This window comes from Schistocerca cancellata, unplaced genomic scaffold, assembly GCF_023864275.1.
Source record: "Schistocerca cancellata isolate TAMUIC-IGC-003103 unplaced genomic scaffold, iqSchCanc2.1 HiC_scaffold_1150, whole genome shotgun sequence".
NCBI classification, from domain to species: Eukaryota; Metazoa; Arthropoda; class Insecta; order Orthoptera; family Acrididae; genus Schistocerca; species Schistocerca cancellata.
Genome location: NW_026047149.1, coordinates 5,418,202 through 5,437,282, shown reverse-complemented (window position 1 = coordinate 5,437,282; position 19,081 = coordinate 5,418,202). Strand labels below are relative to the sequence as shown.

General features: G+C 48.4%; 1 protein-coding gene across 1 annotated transcript in view; it reads right to left on the bottom strand.

Annotated features, from left to right (window-relative positions):
- The window catches only part of LOC126159971 (voltage-gated potassium channel subunit beta-2-like), a 683,413-nt gene that overhangs the window by 93,044 nt on the left and 571,288 nt on the right, over positions 1-19,081 (bottom strand). The window contains exon 2 of the mRNA XM_049916778.1: positions 8,747-8,869. Coding sequence (XP_049772735.1) covers positions 8,747-8,869 — 123 coding nt within the window. The remainder of the gene's footprint in view (positions 1-8,746; positions 8,870-19,081) is intronic.

Below are 19,081 nucleotides of genomic sequence, written 5' to 3'. Positions count from 1 at the left end.
GACCTTTGACGTTTGCAGGCCAAACAAAGGCCCACTCACACACGCACACACACGCACACACACACACACACACACACACACACGCACGCACACACACGCACACACACACACACACACGAGTAGCCTTCTCTACCCGTAATAACTCTCCACAGTAGCTGGACGTGCGTTTCGATCCGTTCCGCCGTATCTGCCCGCTGACGTCATGAACTCCTGTAACGCGATAACACAGTGATGGCTTTGGTTCTCGAATGGCGTCCGACAGAACACAATCGAACGCTTAGACCACAGGGAAACATACAGACTGCGCACGCACGCCTCTATCTACGCCGTGTTGAGTTTTCAAACTATCAACAGTCACGTGACGGAAGACACGAACCGGAGAACCAGTCATTAAGCGCTGTGCGAAGTGAACCAAATAATCACTGTTTTTCTCATTTGTAGCTGAAACCAAGCTCCGATTTTCGCAGTTGAGCGCGTTAAATTACACTCCTGGAAATGGAAAAAAGAACACATTGACACCGGTGTGTCAGACCCACCATACTTGCTCCGGACACTGCGAGAGGGCTGTACAAGCAATGATCACACGCACGGCACAGCGGACACACCAGGAACCGCGGTGTTGGCCGTCGAATGGCACCGCCGCCGTCAGTGTCAGCCAGTTTGCCGTGGCATACGGATCTCCATCGCAGTCTTTAACACTGGTAGCATGCCGCGACAGCGTGGACGTGAACCGTATGTGCAGTTGACGGACTTTGAGCGAGGGCGTATAGTGGGCATGCGGGAGGCCGGGTGGACGTACCGCCGAATTGCTCAACACGTGGGGCGTGAGGTCTCCACAGTACATCGATGTTGTCGCCAGTGGTCGGCGGAAGGTGCACGTGCCCGTCGACCTGGGACCGGACCGCAGCGACGCACGGATGCACGCCAAGACCGTAGGATCCTACGCAGTGCCGTAGGGGACCGCACCGCCACTTCCCAGCATTTAGGGACACTGTTGCTCCTGGGGTATCGGCGAGGACCATTCGCAACCGTCTCCAAGAAGCTGGGCTACGGTCCCGCACACCGTTAGGCCGTCTTCCGCTCACGCCCCAACATCGTGCAGCCCGCCTCCAGTGGTGTCGCGACAGGCGTGAATGGAGGGACGAATGGAGACGTGTCGTCTTCAGCGATGAGAGTCGCTTCTGCCTTGGTGCCAATGATGGTCGTATGCGTGTTTGGCGCCGTGCAGGTGAGCGCCACAATCAGGACTGCATACGACCGAGGCACACAGGGCCAACACCCGGCATCATGGTGTGGGGAGCGATCTCCTACACTGGCCGTACACCACTGGTGATCGTCGAGGGGACACTGAATAGTGCACGGTACATCCAAACCGTCATCGAACCCATCGTTCTACCATTCCTAGACCGGCAAGGGAACTTGCTGTTCCAACAGGACAATGCACGTCTGCATGTATACCGTGCCACCCAACGTGCTCTAGAAGGTGTAAGTCAACTACCCTGGCCAGCAAGATCTCCGGATCTGTCCCCCATTGAGCATGTTTGGGACTGGATGAAGCGTCGTCTCACGCGGTCTGCACGTCCAGCACGAACGCTGGTCCAACTGAGGCGCCAGGTGGAAATGGCATGGCAAGCCGTTCCACAGGACTACATCCAGCATCTCTACGATCGTCTCCATGGGAGAATAGCAGCCTGCATTGCTGCGAAAGGTGGATATACACTGTACTAGTGCCGACATTGTGCATGCTCTGTTGCTTGTGTCTATGTGCCTGTGGTTCTGTCAGTGTGATCATGTGATGTATCTGACCCCAGGAATGTGTCAATAAAGTTTCCCCTTCCTGGGACAATGAATTCACGGTGTTCTTATTTCAATTTTCAGGAGTGTAGTATTACGCATGTACCAATACAGTTAAACTAATTTCTCAGAAATTACCACTGCTAATGTGATGATTATCTTTTCTACATTTCGACAGGTGAAACGGTAAGAAACTGAAACACTGTACAGATAAATTTTCTCCTTTTTAGAACCCACAGAATTACAGTTCTCCATTGGATTCCTGTATTTGTTGCAATGCAAAAGTGGTTCAAATGGCTCTGAGCACTATTGGACTTAACGTCTGAGGTCATCAGTCCCCTAGAGTTACAACTAGTTAAACGTAACTAACCTAAGGACATCACACACACATCCATGCCCCAGGCAGGATTCGAACCTCCGACCGTAGTGGTCGGGCGGTTCCGGACTGAAGTGCCTAGAACCGTTCGCGACCACAACGGCCGGCTGTTGCAATGCAAGTAGTAAAATTGCGTGCTTGTGGAATATCGTCTCAGTTATGTGACTGGATTTGCGATTTCCTGTCAGAGAGGTCACAGTTCGTAGTAACTGACGGAAAGTCATCGAGTAAAACAGAAGTGATTTCTGGCGTTCCCCAAGGTAGTGTTATAGGCCCTTTGCTCTTCCTTATCTATATAAACGATTTGGGAGACAATCTGAGCAGCCATCTTCGGCTGTTTGCAGATGACACTGTCGTTTATCGACAAATAAAGTCATCAGAAGATCAAAACAAACTGCAAAACGATTTAGAAAAAAATATCTGAATGTTGCGAAAAGTGGCAGTTGACCCTGATTAACGAAAAGTGTGAGGTCATCCACATGAGTGCTAAACTCGTTAAATTTCGGTTACACGATAAATCAGTCTAATCTAAAAGCCGTAAATTCAACTAAATACCTAGGTATTACAATTACGAACAACTTAAATTGGAAAGAACACACAGAAAATGTTGTGGGCAAGGCAAACCAAAAGCTGCGTTTTACTGGCAGAACACTTAGAAAATGTAACAGACCTACTAAGGAGACTGCCTACACTACGCTTGTCCGTCCTCTTTTAGAATACTGCTGCGCGGTGTGGGATCCTTACCAGATAGGACTGACCGAGTACATCGAAAAAGTTCAAAGAAGGGCAGCACGTTATGTATTATCGTGAAATATGGGAGAGAGTGTCACAGAAATGATACAGGATTTGGGCTGGAAATCATTAAAAGAAAGGCGCTTTTCGTTCCGACGGAGTCTTCTCACGAAATTCCAATCACCAACTTTCTCGTCCGAATGCGAAATTTTATTGTATTACACCGACCTGCATAGGGAAGAACGATCACCACGATAAAATAAGGGAAATCAGAGCTCGCACGGAAAGATATAGGTGTTCATTCTTTCCGCGCGCTATACGAGATTGGAATAGTAGAGAAATGTGAAAGTGATTCGATGAACCCTCTGCCAGGCACTTAAATGTGATTTGCAGAGTATCCATGTAGAGGTAGATGTAGATTTAGCTCACTGCCTCCACAGGAATATTTGACACAAAACAAGCGTTTATGGTTTATGACATTTGCTAAATCCAGTACAGAGATGGAAACAGCATCGAGACAAGAATCATAATGTATTAGAAAACGCCCACAGTATAGGAAACTTGAAGCGAGCTGTGTACTGAGATTCTCTCGTCTCATGATCTTTGTCACTCATCAAGTTTTAGAACTGAGGAGCGCAGACTTTTTTTCTTCACCAGTTTCGGTTGGAAAATTGTGGATTGTGTGGTGGGACATTGTGGAATATTCCCGCATCAGCCGCTGTAGTTTCATGGCGTTCCGATAGGTGGCTAATAAAGAAGGACTAAATAAAAAGAAAACTGAGGATGTGTTGGATGATGATCAGTAAGGCTTTGGGAAAGGTAAATGTTCCGGCGTGACGAGATATGTAGCCTTCAAAATGGCGTCTATAACGGAGATGTTTTCCGAGCAGACAGCTGCCGTTGAGTTCGTTTTCGCGGGAAACCAGAGCATCGCATAGGCGCTTGCAGGATGTCTACGGAGACCTGGTAGTGGACAAAAGCACGTTGAGTCGTCGGGCGAGCCGAATGTCATCATTGCAACAATGTCCGGTCTCCAGTGTGCCGGCCTGGTGCGCACAGCTGCAACGCTGGAACGTGCGGACACTCTCATTCCAGGTGATCGACAAATCACAATCAGACACCCCGCTGCTCAACTGGTCGTCCCTGTTGGTAGTGCTGACACATTCGGCCACCAGTTGGTGTACTCAAAGGTGTGTGGCCGCTGGATTCCTCACTGGCTAACAGAAGGCCAAAAGAGCAACGAAGGGCCAATGGTGAGCAACTGCTTGAGCCTTACCAGGATGACAATCACATTTTTTCTGTCGACCATCATCACAGCCGATGAAACACCGGTTCTTCACTTAGAACCAGACACAAAACGGCAATCCACGGAGGGGCGCCTCACCACATCTCCTCAGAACAAAGACTTCAGAGCCGCACCCTCAGCCCATAAAGTCATGGCGACGTCCTTCTTGAACTCTGAATGGGTTATTCTGTTTGATGTCCTCCCTCACGGTGCAATGATAAACTCTGGAGTGTACTGCGCTGCCGTCGGGAAGTTCAGCGTGTCCGTCGCCACAGAAATGGAAAAGAGCTACTCCTTCTACACGACAGCCCAACGGCGCATACAAGTGTGCGCACAGGAGATGAGCTCACAAAACTTCATTGGACTGTTCTGTCTCGTCCACCCGACGGGTCGGATCTCGCGTCTTCTAACTTTCATCTATTTGGCCCAATGGAGGATACCCTCCACAAGAAGCAGTATGTGGACGATGGTTACTGACGCAGCGAGATGTTGGCTCCATCGTCGACCAGTAGAGCGTTACCAAGTGGGCATACAGGCTGTACCAGCAGTTCGCATAAGGCCGTCAAACTGCACGAAAATGACACTACTGACCATTAAAAATGCTACACCAATAAGAAATGCAGATGATAAACGGGTATTCATTGGACAAATATATTGTACTATAACTGACATGTGATTACATTTTCGCGCAGTTTCGGTGCATAGATACTGAGAAATCAGTACCCAGAACAACCACCTCCGGCCGTAATAACGGCTCCGATACGCCTGGGCATTGAGTTAAACAGAGCTTGGATGACGTGTACAGGTACAGCTGACTATGGAGCTTCAACACGATACCACAGTTCATCGAGAGTAGTGACTGGTGTATTGTGACGAGCCAGTTGCTCGCACACCATTGACCAGACTCTTTCAATTGCCCTGGCCAGCACATTCTCCAGAGTATGTGCTGGCCAGGGCAGCAGTCGAACATTTTCTGTATCCAGAAAGGCCCGTAGAGGAACTGCTACATGTGGTCGTGCATTATCCTGCTGAAATGTAGGGTTCCGCAGGGATCGAATGAAAGGTAGATCCACGGGTCGTAACACATCTGAAATGTAACGTCCACTGTTCAAAGTGCCGTCAATGCGAACAAGAGGTGACCGGGACCTGTAACCAATGGCACCCCATACCATCACGCCGGGTGATACGCCAGTATGGCGATGACGAATACACGCTTCCAATGTGCTTTCACCGGCATGTCGCGAAACACTGATGTGACCATCATGAAGCTGTAAGCAGAACCTGGATTCATCCAAAAAATGTCGTTTTGCCATTCGTGCACCCAGGTTCGTCGTCGAGTACACCGTCGCAGGCGCTCCTGTCTGTGATGCAGCGTCAAGGGTAACCGCAGCCACGGTCTCCGAGCTGAAAGTCCGTGCTGCTGCAAACGTCGTCGAACTGTTCGTGCAGATGGTGGTTGTCTTGCAGGCGTCCCCATCTGTTGACTCAGGGATCGAGACTTGACTGCACGATCCGTTACAGCCGTGCGGATAAAATGGCTGTCATCTCGACTGCTAGTGATACGAGGCCGTTGCGATCCAGCACGGCGTTCCGTATTACCCTCCTGAACCCACCGATTCCATATTCTGCTAACAGTCAATGGATCTCGACCGACGCGAGCAACAACGTCGCGATACGATAAACCGCAATGGCGGTAGGCTACAATCCGACCTTTATCAAAGTCGGAAACCTGATGGTACGCATTTCTCCTCCTTACACGAGGCATCACAACAACGTTTCACCAGGCAACGCCGGTCAACTGCTGTTCGTGTATGAGAAATCGGTTGGAAACTTTCCTCATGTCAGCACGTTGTGTGAATGCTCTGAAAAGCTAATCATTTGCATATCACAGCATCTTCTTCCTGTCGGTTAAATTTCGCGTCTGTAGCACGTCATCTTCGTGGTGTAGCAATTTTAATGGCCAGTAGTGTACACTACGCTGAATTCTAAATGCTTCAAATGGCTCTGAGCACTATGGGTCTTAACTTCTGAGGTCATCAGGCCCCTAGAACTTAGAACTACTTAAACGTAACTAAACTAAGGACACCACACACACATCCATGCCCGAGGCAGGATTCGAACCTACAACCATAGCAGTCGCGCGGTTCCAGACTGTAGCGCCTAGAACCGCTCCTCCCCCCCCCCCCCCCCGGCGGGTGCAGAATTCTAAAGTATCATACTAGAGTCCCCATTATCATCAGCATTCAAGGTATTCAAGTATTATAAGTATCTCATTTGAAGATGTATGGCAACATTGACCTAACAATATCTACGAGAGTAGAAGTAATTTTGCTGGTTAAAATATGTCACTGCCTATTTATGCATACCGATATCGTAAATCTTGACAGAGTGCCACCTATAACGCTGTGTCTGTAAACTGTATCATCTACCATAAGTACCAGCTTACCGCATACTCACTGTGGTAACCGCCCCCTTAATAACTTTAATTGGTGTAGAAAACATCTGAGGATGGTCACTACGGACTGAAACCGGTCATCGTCAAAAAAATTGATATCATGACAAAACTCTACCATCTGGTGAGCAAGATGTATGAGACAGGCGAAATACCCTCAGACTTCAAGAAGAATATAATAATTCCAATCCCAAAGAAAGCAGGTGTTGACAGATGTGAAAATTACCGAAGTATAAGTTTAATAAGTTACAGCTGCAAAATACTAACGCGAATTACTGGTAGAAGTCGACCTCGGGGAAGATCAGTTTGGATTGCGTGGAAATGTTGGAACACATGAGGCAATACTAAACTTACCCCTTATCTTAGAAGAAAGATTAAGGAAAGGCAAACGTACGTTTCTAGCACTTGTAGGCTTAGAGAAAGCATTTGACACTGTTGACTGGAATACTTTCTTTCAAATTCTAAAGGTTGCTGGGGTAAAACACAGGGAGCGAAAGGCTATTTACAATTTGTACAGAAACCAGATGGCAGTTATGAGTCGAGGGGCATGAAAGCGAAGCAGTGGTTGGGAAGGAAGTGAGACAGGGTTGTAGCCTCTCCCCAATGTTGTTGAAACTGTATATTGAGCAAGCAATAAAGGAAACAAAAGAAAAGTTCGGAGTAGGTATTAAAATCCATGGAGAAGAAATAAAAACTTTGAGGTTCGTCGATGACATTTTAATTCTGTGAGAGACAGCAAAGGACTTGGAAGAGCAGTTGAATGGAATCGACAGTGCCTTGAAAGGAGGGTATAAGATGAACATCAACAAAAGCAAAACGAGGATAATGGAATGTAGTCGAATTAAGTTAGCTGATGCTGAGGAAATTAGATTAGGAAATGAGACACTTAAAGGAGTTTTGCTATTTGGGGAGCACAATCCTGATGATGGTCGAAGTAGAGAGGATATAAAATGTAGATTGGCAATGGCAAGGAAAGCGTTTCTGAAGAAGAGAAATTTGTTAACATCGAGTATAGATTTAAGTGTCAGGAAGTCGTTTCTGATAGTATTTGTATGGAGTGTAGCCATGTATGGAAGTGAAATACGGGCGATAAATAGTTTAGATAAGAAGAGAATAGAAGCTTTCGGAATGTGGTGCTACAGAAGAATGCTGAAGATTAGATGGGTAGATCAAGTATCTAATGAGGAGGTATTGAACAGAATTGAGGAGAAGTTTTTCTGACACAATTTGACCAGAAGAAGGGATCGGTTGGTAGGACATATTCTGAGGCATCAAGGGATCACCAGTTTAGTATTGGAGGGCAGCGGGGAGGGTAAAAATCGCAGACGGAGACCAAGAGATGAATACACTAAACAGATTCAGAAGGATGTAGGTTGCTGGGAAGTGAAGAAGCTTGCACAGGACAGAGTAGCATGGAGAAGTGCATCAAACCAGTCTCAGGATTGAAGACCACAACAACAAAAACAACATTATGATCAAAGACTGGAATAAAAAACATTTGACAGTATTTGATCACTGTTCGTATACGAGACTATGTCGCATCTGGTGATTTCCTTGTCAGCTTTAGTCAGACGTTTGAAGCTGTTTTGTACTTGGGTGTTCTCTTTTTCTTTTTTTTAAGATCGTTAGTTGGGGAGGGGGAGCAGGAAGGGTGTGTTGTAAGGTTCGCGCGGCGGTATTTCCGATAGTGATTCGAGCTCTCACGTATGCTTTCCAATGGTCGATACTTTCACTCACCTGTCTTGAAAGAAAGGGGGTGTTCGGTAAGATAATAGTGACATAAAAAGTGTCCCCCGCCACACGCCGGAAGGCAGACACCGGAGTGTAAACATCGGCGTAAGGGTGGAGTGGAGGCGTCGACGCGGCTACAGAAGGAGTCTGGAAGCACGCACTGCGGGCGAGACGTTCGCTTAATGCGAGCTGCTGGAAATCCGCGTCGCCTGGTCGCGTTCTCCGGAGAGGTTCCAGCTGTTGTTGGCGACGTTCCAGCGATCGTTACACCCGGCCTGGAGCTGGAGGTCACCTTATCCGCAGTCTGCCTCGCCGCCCCCCCCTGCCCCCCCCCCCCCCCCCCCTCTCTCCGGCACTCGGCGCTATCTCTCTGTACCGCCAGTCTCCAGTAGCCCGTCCCCTTGAAACACGGCGGCGGTCTCTTTGATGCAGGGGCGCCGTCACGAGCCTCGTACGCGACTGCGGCAGATCGGTAGCCACTGCGCGGGGGCGGCGTTGCCTATCGATACAGAGAGTCGTAGTTACTCGAAACAGTTGCTCACCAAGTTTCACATTTTCTGTTACTGTTGCCAGTCTGCCAGAAGCGATATGTCACTAGTTGTGTATCTTAAGTCATCGTTACTCCCGCCAAGGGTCCCTTCAATTTGCTGATGTGATTTTCCTGGTGACGAGGCATTGGCTACCCTGTGAGAGTCATAGTTACACCTCCCAGTTGCACAACGAATTCCACATTTTCACGTTCGCCATGAGAAAAAAACCTGACGTAAACATTAGACCGTGCTAAGAATAAAGCTGATGTAAACATTAGGCCCTGTATTCTTCGGCGTTTGCTTGAAGTCTCACTGGATTTCGTTTCGCGTGGAGCGGAAATCAATCTGCGTCCAGTACAGGCAAGTACGATCATAACGATACCTTTTACGGCGTATTACACGCACACAAACTCATGGATAATGTGGGACAGCACTGCCTAGCCAGCTGGTGCCACTATGGTGTCACGATGTGAGAAGTTGCACGTCAGACGTAAAAAGACATCTACATCTATATTTGTACTCTGCAAGCCACCCAACGGTGTGTGGCGGAGGGTACTTTGCGTGCCACTGTCATTACCTCCCTTTCCTGTTCCAGTCGCGTATGGTTCGCGGGAAGAACGACTGCCGGTAAGCCTCCGTGCGCGCTCTAATCTCTCTAATTTTACATTCGTGATCTCCTCGGGAGGTATAAGTTGGGGAAAGCAATATATTCGATCCCTCATCCAGAAACGCACCCTCTCGAAACCTGGACAGCAAGCTACACCGCGATGCAGAGCGCCTCTCTTGCAGAGTCTGCCACTCGAGTTTGCTAAACATCTCCGTAACGCTATCACGCTTACCAAATAACCCTGTGACCAAACGCGCCGCTCTTCTTTGGATCCTCTCTATCTCCTCCGTCAACCCAGTCTGGTACGGATCCCACACTGATGAGCAATACTCAAGTATAGGTCGAACGAGTGTTTTGTAAGCCACCTCCTTTGTTGATGGACTACATTTTCTAAGGACTCTCCCAATGAATATCAACCTGGCACCCGCCTTACCGAGAATTAATTTTATATGATCATTCCACTTCAAATCGTTCCGTACGCATACTCCCAGATATTTTACAGAAGTAACTGCTACCAGTGTTTGTTCCGCTATCATATAATCATACAATAAAGGATCCTTCTTTCTATGTATTCGCAATACATTACATTTGTCTATGTTAACGGTGAGTTGCCACTCCCTGCACCAAGTGCCTATCCGCTGCAGATCATGCTGTATTTCGTTGCAATTTTCTAATGCTGCAACTTCTCTCTATACTACAGCATCATCCGCGAAAAGCCGCAAAGCAAAGAGACAAGCAAAGGAACAATATAGGTTCGTTTTCCATTTAGTTTTTAAAGACAATGAAATAATATCTTGCAAAACAGCAGCACTACCGCACGCTTCTTAGGTGACCAGAGGGAAAGCATAAAATGCTCTCCTTCTCACGTGGCATAGTATTCTAATTACAAACAAAAGTGACGAAAATTCCTAACTTAAACACATGGTACATTTTCTGTGCGAGCTATGTGTGATGCAAAAGCGTACTGCAAGGATTTCACCGTATGTTGAATACTGAAGCCACTGGAGGTGTTAATTACAGTCAGTCGTCTGGTAATCTCTTAGCTGCTTCCTTATCCGAATCCGAGAAATACGTTTCAGTTCTGGAAGTGTCATTTGCTACGTTGATAACGAGTCGATCAACAACAGAATCAAATGGTTCAAATGGCAAGGTGCAACCACAACGGAGGGGTATCTGTTGAGAGGCCAGACAAACGTGTGGTTCCTGAAGAGGGGCAGCAGCCTTTTCAGAAGTTGCAGAGGCAACAGTCTGGATGATTGACTGATCTGGCCTTGTAACACTAACCAAAACGGCCTTGCTGTGCTGGTACTGCGAATGGCTGAAAGCAAGGGGAAACTACGGCCGTAATTTTTCCCTAGGGCACGCAGCTTTACTGTATGCATGTAGAGCTGCATGAAACCAGTCTCTGGACTGAAGACTACAACGACACGTATTTACATGTGTGGTACAAAACAACGGACATAGCCCAAATAAAGGGTGCCGCCCGAAGTGACCTTGCGGTTCTAGGCGTTGCAGTCTGGAACCGCGTTGCTGCTGCGGTCGCAGGTTCGAATCCTGCCTCGGGCATGGACGTGTGTGATGTCCTTAGGTTAGTTACGTTTAACTAGTTCTAAGCTCTAGGGGACTGATGACCTCAGAAGTTGAGTCCCATAGTGCTCAGAGCCATTTGAACCAACCATTTTGAACCAAATAAAGAGTATTTAGTTTCTCATTTTTGCCCTAAAAATTAAATTGATATGTTTACTTAATTAAAGCAACAATTATTAACAGTCTTTCATAAAATATCGATAACTGAGAGTTTATATTTGAAAGGAAAACAGGAATTTCGCGTGCAGTATGCAATTGAATACAAGAAGACGTGCATTATTAATAAAAAATGATGAATTTTACAATTACGAGATGTAGGTATTTGACTGAACGAAAAAAAATGGATGACCGAGGCTAGACCTGGACTACCAATCCACGAACGACGCCATATTATCAATGTGCTACTCGACTATACATCCTACCTGTATTCGTATCTCAACTGTATCAAGTACAGTCCCTCAGAAGACTTCTAAGCCGATTTTTTTCTGTAAACTTAAAAATACATATAGGAACAACCTGTTTGTCACCACTTTTTCACCGTGTTCCCCCACGCGTGTTTCACTACGGAACAGTAATCTGCCTCTGTCCTTTCCATTCTGGGCATTAACAGCGCGACAATCAGAGCGCAACAGTACAGAGACTGTGGCTGTACACGATTTTTGAAATAAAACCACACAGCTAAAGCGTGATTAAGATAAACGTTGACGAATGTTGACACATTAGAATATTTTAAGTTAGACCCTGAAGAAGGCCGCTGCAACCGCGGCCGAAACGTTGGTTTTTCTCCAGTAGCAGCAGTTTTTACATTATGACGCGGTACCATACCCACAAAACTTTTATGTCGACTGACTCTTGACTCTGAAGCCTACGCAGTTATACACTCCTGGAAATTGAAATAAGAACACCGTGAATTCATTGTCCCAGGAAGGGGAAACTTTATTGACACATTCCTGGGGTCAGATACATCACATGATCACACTGACAGAACCACAGGCACATAGACACAGGCAACAGAGCATGCACAATGTCGGCACTAGTACAGTGTATATCCACCTTTCGCAGCAATGCAGGCTGCTATTCTCCCATGGAGACGATCGTAGAGATGCTGGATGTAGTCCTGTGGAACGGCTTGCCATGCCATTTCCACCTGGCGCCTCAGTTGGACCAGCGTTCGTGCTGGACGTGCAGACCGCGTGAGACGACGCTTCATCCAGTCCCAAACATGCTCAATGGGGGACAGATCCGGAGATCTTGCTGGCCAGGGTAGGTGACTTACACCTTCTAGAGCACGTTGGGTGGCACGGGATACATGCGGACGTGCATTGTCCTGTTGGAACAGCAAGTTCCCTTGCCGGTCTAGGAATGGTAGAACGATGGGTTCGATGACGGTTTGGATGTACCGTGCACTATTCAGTGTCCCCTCGACGATCACCAGTGGTGTATGGCCAGTGTAGGAGATCGCTCCCCACACCATGATGCCGGGTGTTGGCCCTGTGTGCCTCGGTCGTATGCAGTCCTGATTGTGGCGCTCACCTGCACGGCGCCAAACACGCATACGACCATCATTGGCACCAAGGCAGAAGCGACTCTCATCGCTGAAGACGACACGTCTCCATTCGTCCCTCCATTCACGCCTGTCGCGACACCACTGGAGGCGGGCTGCACGATGTTGGGGCGTGAGCGGAAGACGGCCTAACGGTGTGCGGGACCGTAGCCCAGCTTCATGGAGACGGTTGCGAATGGTCCTCGCCGATACACCAGGAGCAACAGTGTCCCTAATTTGCTGGGAAGTGGCGGTGCGGTCCCTTACGGCACTGCGTAGGATCCTACGGTCTTGGCGTGCATCCGTGCGTCGCTGCGGTCCGGTCCCAGGTCGACGGGCACGTGCACCTTCCGCCGACCACTGGCGACAACATCGATGTACTGGGGAGACCTGACGCCCCACATGTTGAGCAATTCGGCGGTAAGTCCACCCGGCCTCCTGCATGCCCACTATACGCCCTCGGTCAAAGTCCGTCAACTGCACATACGGTTCACGTCCACGCTGTCGCGGCATGCTACCAGTGTTAAAGACTGCGATGGAGCTCCGTATGCCACGGCAAACTGGCTGACACTGACGCCGGCGGTGCACAAATGCTGCGCAGCTAGCGCCATTCGACGGCCAACACCGCGGTTCCTGGTGTGTCCGCTGTGCCGTGCGTGTGATCATTGCTTGTACAGCCCTCTCGCAGCGTCCGTAGCAAGTATGGTGGGTCTGACACACCGGTGTCAATGTGTTCTTTTTTCCATTTCCAGGAGTGTATTTTAAAGTTTCTTTTAACGTAACTTAGTAATAAGATACTTAATACGTAAGTAGGACCTACTTCCAGTGATGTAACTGGCTTCTGACGAATCATCGCGTTTGTACTACAGATACATAGAAAAACTCATAAAGTTTTGTTCGGCTGAAGCCGCACTTCAGGTTTCTGCCGCCAGAGCGCTCGAGAGCGCGGTGAGACAAAATGGCGACAGGAGCCGAGAAAGCGTATGTCGTGCTTGAAATGCACTCACATCAGTCAGTCATAACAGTGCAACGACACTTCAGGACGAAGTTCAACAGAGATCCAGCAACTGCTAACTCCATTCGGCGATGGTATGCGAAGTTTAAAGCTTCTGGATGCCTCTGTAGGGGGAAATCCACGGGTCGGCCTGCAGTGAGCGAAGAAACGGTTGAACGCGTGCGGGCAAGTTTCACGCGTAGCCCGCGGAAAATTGGCTCATGCCAGAACTGGAGACCGACAGCGCCGACTTCATCTTTCAACAGGATGGTGCTCCACCGCACTTCCATCGTGATGTTCGGCATTTCTTAAACAGGAGATTGGAAAACCGATGGATCGGTCGTGGTGGAGATCACGATCAGCAATTCGTGTCACGGCCTCCACGCTCTCCCGACTTAACTCCATGCGATTTCTTTCTGTGGGGTTATGTGAAAGATTCAGTGTTTAAACCTCCTCTACCGAGAAACGTGCCAGAACTGCGAGCTCGCATCAACGATGCTTTCGAACTCATTGATGGGGACATGCTGCGCCGAGTGTGGGAGGAACTTGATTATCGGCTTGATGTCTGCCGAATCACTAAAGGGGCACATATCGAACATTTGTGAATGCCTAAAAAAACTTTGTGAGTTTTTGTATGTGTGTGCAAAGCATTGTGAAAATATCACAAATAATAAAGTTATTGTAGAGCTGTGAAATCGCTTCAATCATTTGTAATAACCCTATATATATATATATATATATATATATATATATATATATATATATATACAGGGTGTTTCAAAAATGACCGGTATATTTGAAACGGCAATAAAAACTAAACGAGCAGCGATAGAAATACACCGTTTGTTGCAATATGCTTGGGACAACAGTACATTTTCAGGCGGACAAACTTTCGAAATTACAGTAGTTACAATTTTCAACAACAGATGGCGCTGCAAGTGATGTGAAAGATATAGAAGACAACGCAGTCTGTGGGTGCGCCATTCTGTACGTCGTCTTTCTGCTGTAAGCGTGTGCTGTTCACAACGTGCAAGTGTGCTGTAGACAACATGGTTTATTCCTTCGAAAAGAGGATTTTTCTGGTGTTGGAATTCCACCGCCTAGAACACAGTGTTGTTGCAACAAGACGAAGTTTTCAACGGAGGTTTAATGTAACCAAAGGACCGAAAAGCGATACAATAAAGGATCTGTTTGAAAAATTTCAACGGACTGGGAACGTGACGGATGAACGTGCCGGAGAGGTAGGGCGACCGCGTACGGCAACCACAGAGGGCAACGCGCAGCTAGTGCAGCAGGTGATCCGACAGCGGCCTCGGGTTTCCGTTCGCCGTGTTGCAGCTGCGGTCCAAATGACGCCAACGTCCACGTATCGTCTCATGCACCAGAGTTTACACCTCTATCCGTACAAAATTCAGACGCGGCAACCCCTCAGCGCCGTTACCATTGCTGCACGAGAGACATTCGCTACCGATATACCGATATGCATGTGGGCAGCATTTGGTTTACTGACGAAGCTTATTTTTACCTGGACGGCTTCGTCAATAAACAGAACTGGCGCATATGGGGAACCGAAAAGCCCCATGTTGCAGTCCCATCGTCCCTGCATCCTCAAAAAGTACTGGTCTGGGCCGCCATTTCTTCCAAACGAATCATTGGCCCATTTTTCAGATCCGAAACGATTACTGCATCCCGCTATCTGGACATTCTTCGTGAATTTGTGGCGGTACAAACTGCCTTAGACGACACTGCGAACACCTCGTGGTTTATGCAAGATGGTGCCCGGCCACATCGCACGGCCGACGTCTTTAATTTCCTGAATGAATATTTCGATGATCGTGTGATTGCTTTGGGCTATCCGAAACATACAGGAGGCGGCGTGGATTGGCCCCCCTATTCGCCAGACATGAACCCCTGTGACTTCTTTCTGTGTGGACACTTGAAAGACCAGGTGTACCGCCAGAATCGAGAAACAATTGAACAGCTGAAGCAGTACATCTCATCTGCCTGTGAAGCCATTCCGCCAGACACGTTGTCAAAGGTTTCGGGTAATTTCATTCAGAGACTACGCCATATTATTGCTACGCATGTTGGATATGTGGAAAATATCGTACTATAGAGTTTCCCAGACCGCAGTGCCATCTGTTGTTGAAAATTGTAACTACTGTAATTTCGAAAGTTTGTCTGCCTGAAAATGTACTGTTGTCCCAAGCATATTGCAACAAACGGTGTATTTCTATCGCTGCTCGTTTAGTTTTTATTGCCGTTTCAAATATACCGGTCATTTTTGAAACACCCTGTATATATATATATATATATATATATATATATATATATATATATATATATAGGGTGGTCAGAAAATGTGTGAAATGCTTGTAGGGATGTTACAGGGCATGTTGTACTGAGACATAAATGTTAAGAAAGAAATTCGATACGTTGCTCCGTTTCCGAGTAATTTAGCATACAGTTTAGCCAATCGGGGCGTCTCGCGCTCGCATTCAAGCGGCCTGCCAGGGGCGGTGTTGCCCAACGAGTGCTTTTGTCTCGTTAGCTGGAACTTGATGTTACGCGCGCCACGATCTGATTGGCTAACTGCAACGCTAAATAACTCGGAAACGGAGCAACGTATCGAATTTCTTTCTTAACATTCATGTCTCAGTACAACCTGCCCTGTAACATCCCTACAAGCATTTCACACATTTTCTGACCACACTGTATGTGTGTGTGTGTGTGTGTGTGTGTGTGTGTGTGTGTGTGTGTGTTTTGCATCACCCCGGTTTCCAGAACTCCTGAAGATAGACGTTGACCGTGGATATTGCATCACAGACGCAGTCACTTTGACTGTTCAGAGGTGTCACTAAACTCACCCAAAGATGTAAACAACGATGCATGAGCAGCGCCTATTACACACAGAGGTCGAACTGCGGATCAGTTCCAGTCATTCCACCAGGAAGGAGGTACACGGCTCGTGTTGTCTGTAGTTCAACCGTGCCTAGACGGTCAACACCGCGGTTCGATCGCGTCCGCATTGTTACTTTGTGCCAGGAAGGGCTCTCAACAAGGGAAGTGTCCAGGCGTCTAGGAGTGAACCAAAGCGATGTTGTTCGTCGGACACGGAGGAGATACAGAGAGACAGGAACTGTCGAGGACATGCCTCGCTCTGGCCGCCCAAGGGCTACTACTGCAGTGGATGACCGCTACCTACGGATCATGGCTCGGAGTAATGCTGACATCAACGCCACCATGTTGAATAATGCTTTTCGTGCAGCCACAGGACGTCGTGTTACGACTCAAACTGTGCGGAATAGGCTGCACGATGCGCAACTTCACTCCCGACGTCCATGGCGAGGTCCATCTTTGCAAGCACGACCCCGTGTAGTCCGGTACAGATGGGCCCAACAACATGCCGAATGGACGGCATCACATCCTCTTCACCGGTGAGTGCCGCGTATACCTTCAACCAGACAATCGTCCGAGACGTGTTTGGAGGAAACCCGGTCAGGCTGAACGCCTTACACACACTGTCGAGCGGGTGCGGAAAGGTGGTTTTCATTTAGCGACCGATCGGAACTTACTTTCTGGACAACTCTCGTATAAAATAGTTCATGGAACATCGGGTGCACTGCGACGAATGTGAGTTGCCGCCCCAAAGACGAAACGTACAGAAACTTGTAAGTGCTGCCACACCTACGGGGGCCCATTGGAATGTTTTTGCTGTGTAATGTGTGGATAAATATTTTTGTGCAGTAGCATGGGGGGACTCCGAGCTGATACAGAACTTGTCAACAGTTCAGCACTTTGATTTTCGGCGACTTGATGAGACATGATGATGAGGTCCTCGCTATTGCGATTTTTGCATCGAATTATCGATATATCGAGGGACGTATTTCCTATTTATATCGGTATGCTTCGGAAAGGAATTCGATATATCGAGATTTTACCAATAGCCCAACCACGGACGCGAACGAAGGCTGGAGGTGTCTTGCTCCCATTTACGTAATCACCTGGCGGACGTGAAACTGGACGTTAAAAGCTTCAGAGGCAGAGCGATGATGATGACGAGGTTCCATACTCCGAGGAGCGTAGGGGGCGATGCGGGAGACCCGCACCGCTGTGCTAGGCAAGGCCCTAGCCGAGGTGGTTTGGCATTGCCTTCCTCCGACCTAATGGTGATGAATGATGATGATGAAGACGACACAACAACACCCAGTCATCTCGAGGCAGGGAAAATCCCAGACCCCGCCGGGAATCGAACCCGGGACCCCGTGCGTGAGAAGCGAGAACGCTACCCCAAGACCACGAGCTGCGGATTGATAAGAGAGATTGTAGTTTATTTCGTCGTCCACACCACATGCACATTCCCATACAACCCGTCCGGTCGCAGGAGAGAAATGTTCAGTGGGCCAGTGGCCTCTGGCGCTGGCTAGGTTGGCGCCCGATAGCCGGGTGGAGTACGGCCTTTCATTGTCTGTCGTACGCAGAGCTGTCGCCTGCACGGTAGTGTGGCCGCAAAACACATGTGTATTGTTGGTTGCCGGCTAAGTAGGGGCACGCCTCGACGCAGCATTACCGTGGCGGTGTAGTGCTGTGTGTTTGTAGTTGGCTGTGCAGAACCAGCACAGTGCAATCGGTGGATGCGGAGATATGAGGAAACGGATGAAAACAGCTGCTGAGTTTGGATCTGCCCAACGCCCAACACAGACTGTCCAACGTGTGTACGAGCAATGACGCACCAGTAGCAGTCATGTAACACGGCAGAAAACCAGTGATTCTACACTCCTGGAAATTGAAATAAGAACACCGTGAATTCGTTGTCCCAGGAAGGGGAAACTTTATTGACACATTCCTGGGGTCAGATACATCACATGATCACACTGACAGAACCACAGGCACATAGACACAGGCAACAGAGCATGCACAATGTCGGCACTAGTACAGTGTATATCCACCTTTCGCAGCAATGCAGGCTGCTATTCTCCCATGGAGACGATCGTAGAGATGCTGGATATAGTCCTGTGGAATGGCTTGCCATGCCATTTCCACCTGGCGCCTCAGTTGGACCAGCGTTCGTGCTGGACGTGCAGACCGCGTGAGACGACGCTTCATCCAGTCCCAAACATGCTCAATGGGGACAGATCCGGAGATCTTGCTGGCCAGGGTAGTTGACTTACACCTTCTACAGCACGTTGGGTGGCACGGGATACATGCGGACGTGCTTGTCCTGTTGGAACAGAGTTCCCTTGCCGGTCTAGGAATGGTAGAACGATGGGTTCGATGACGGTTTGGATGTACCGTGCACTATTCAGTGTCCCCTCGACGATCACCAGTGGTGTACGGCCAGTGTAGGAGATCGCTCCCCACACCATGATGCCGGGTGTTGGCCCTGTGTGCCTCGGTCGTATGCAGTCCTGATTGTGGCGCTCACCTGCACGGCGCCAAACACGCATACG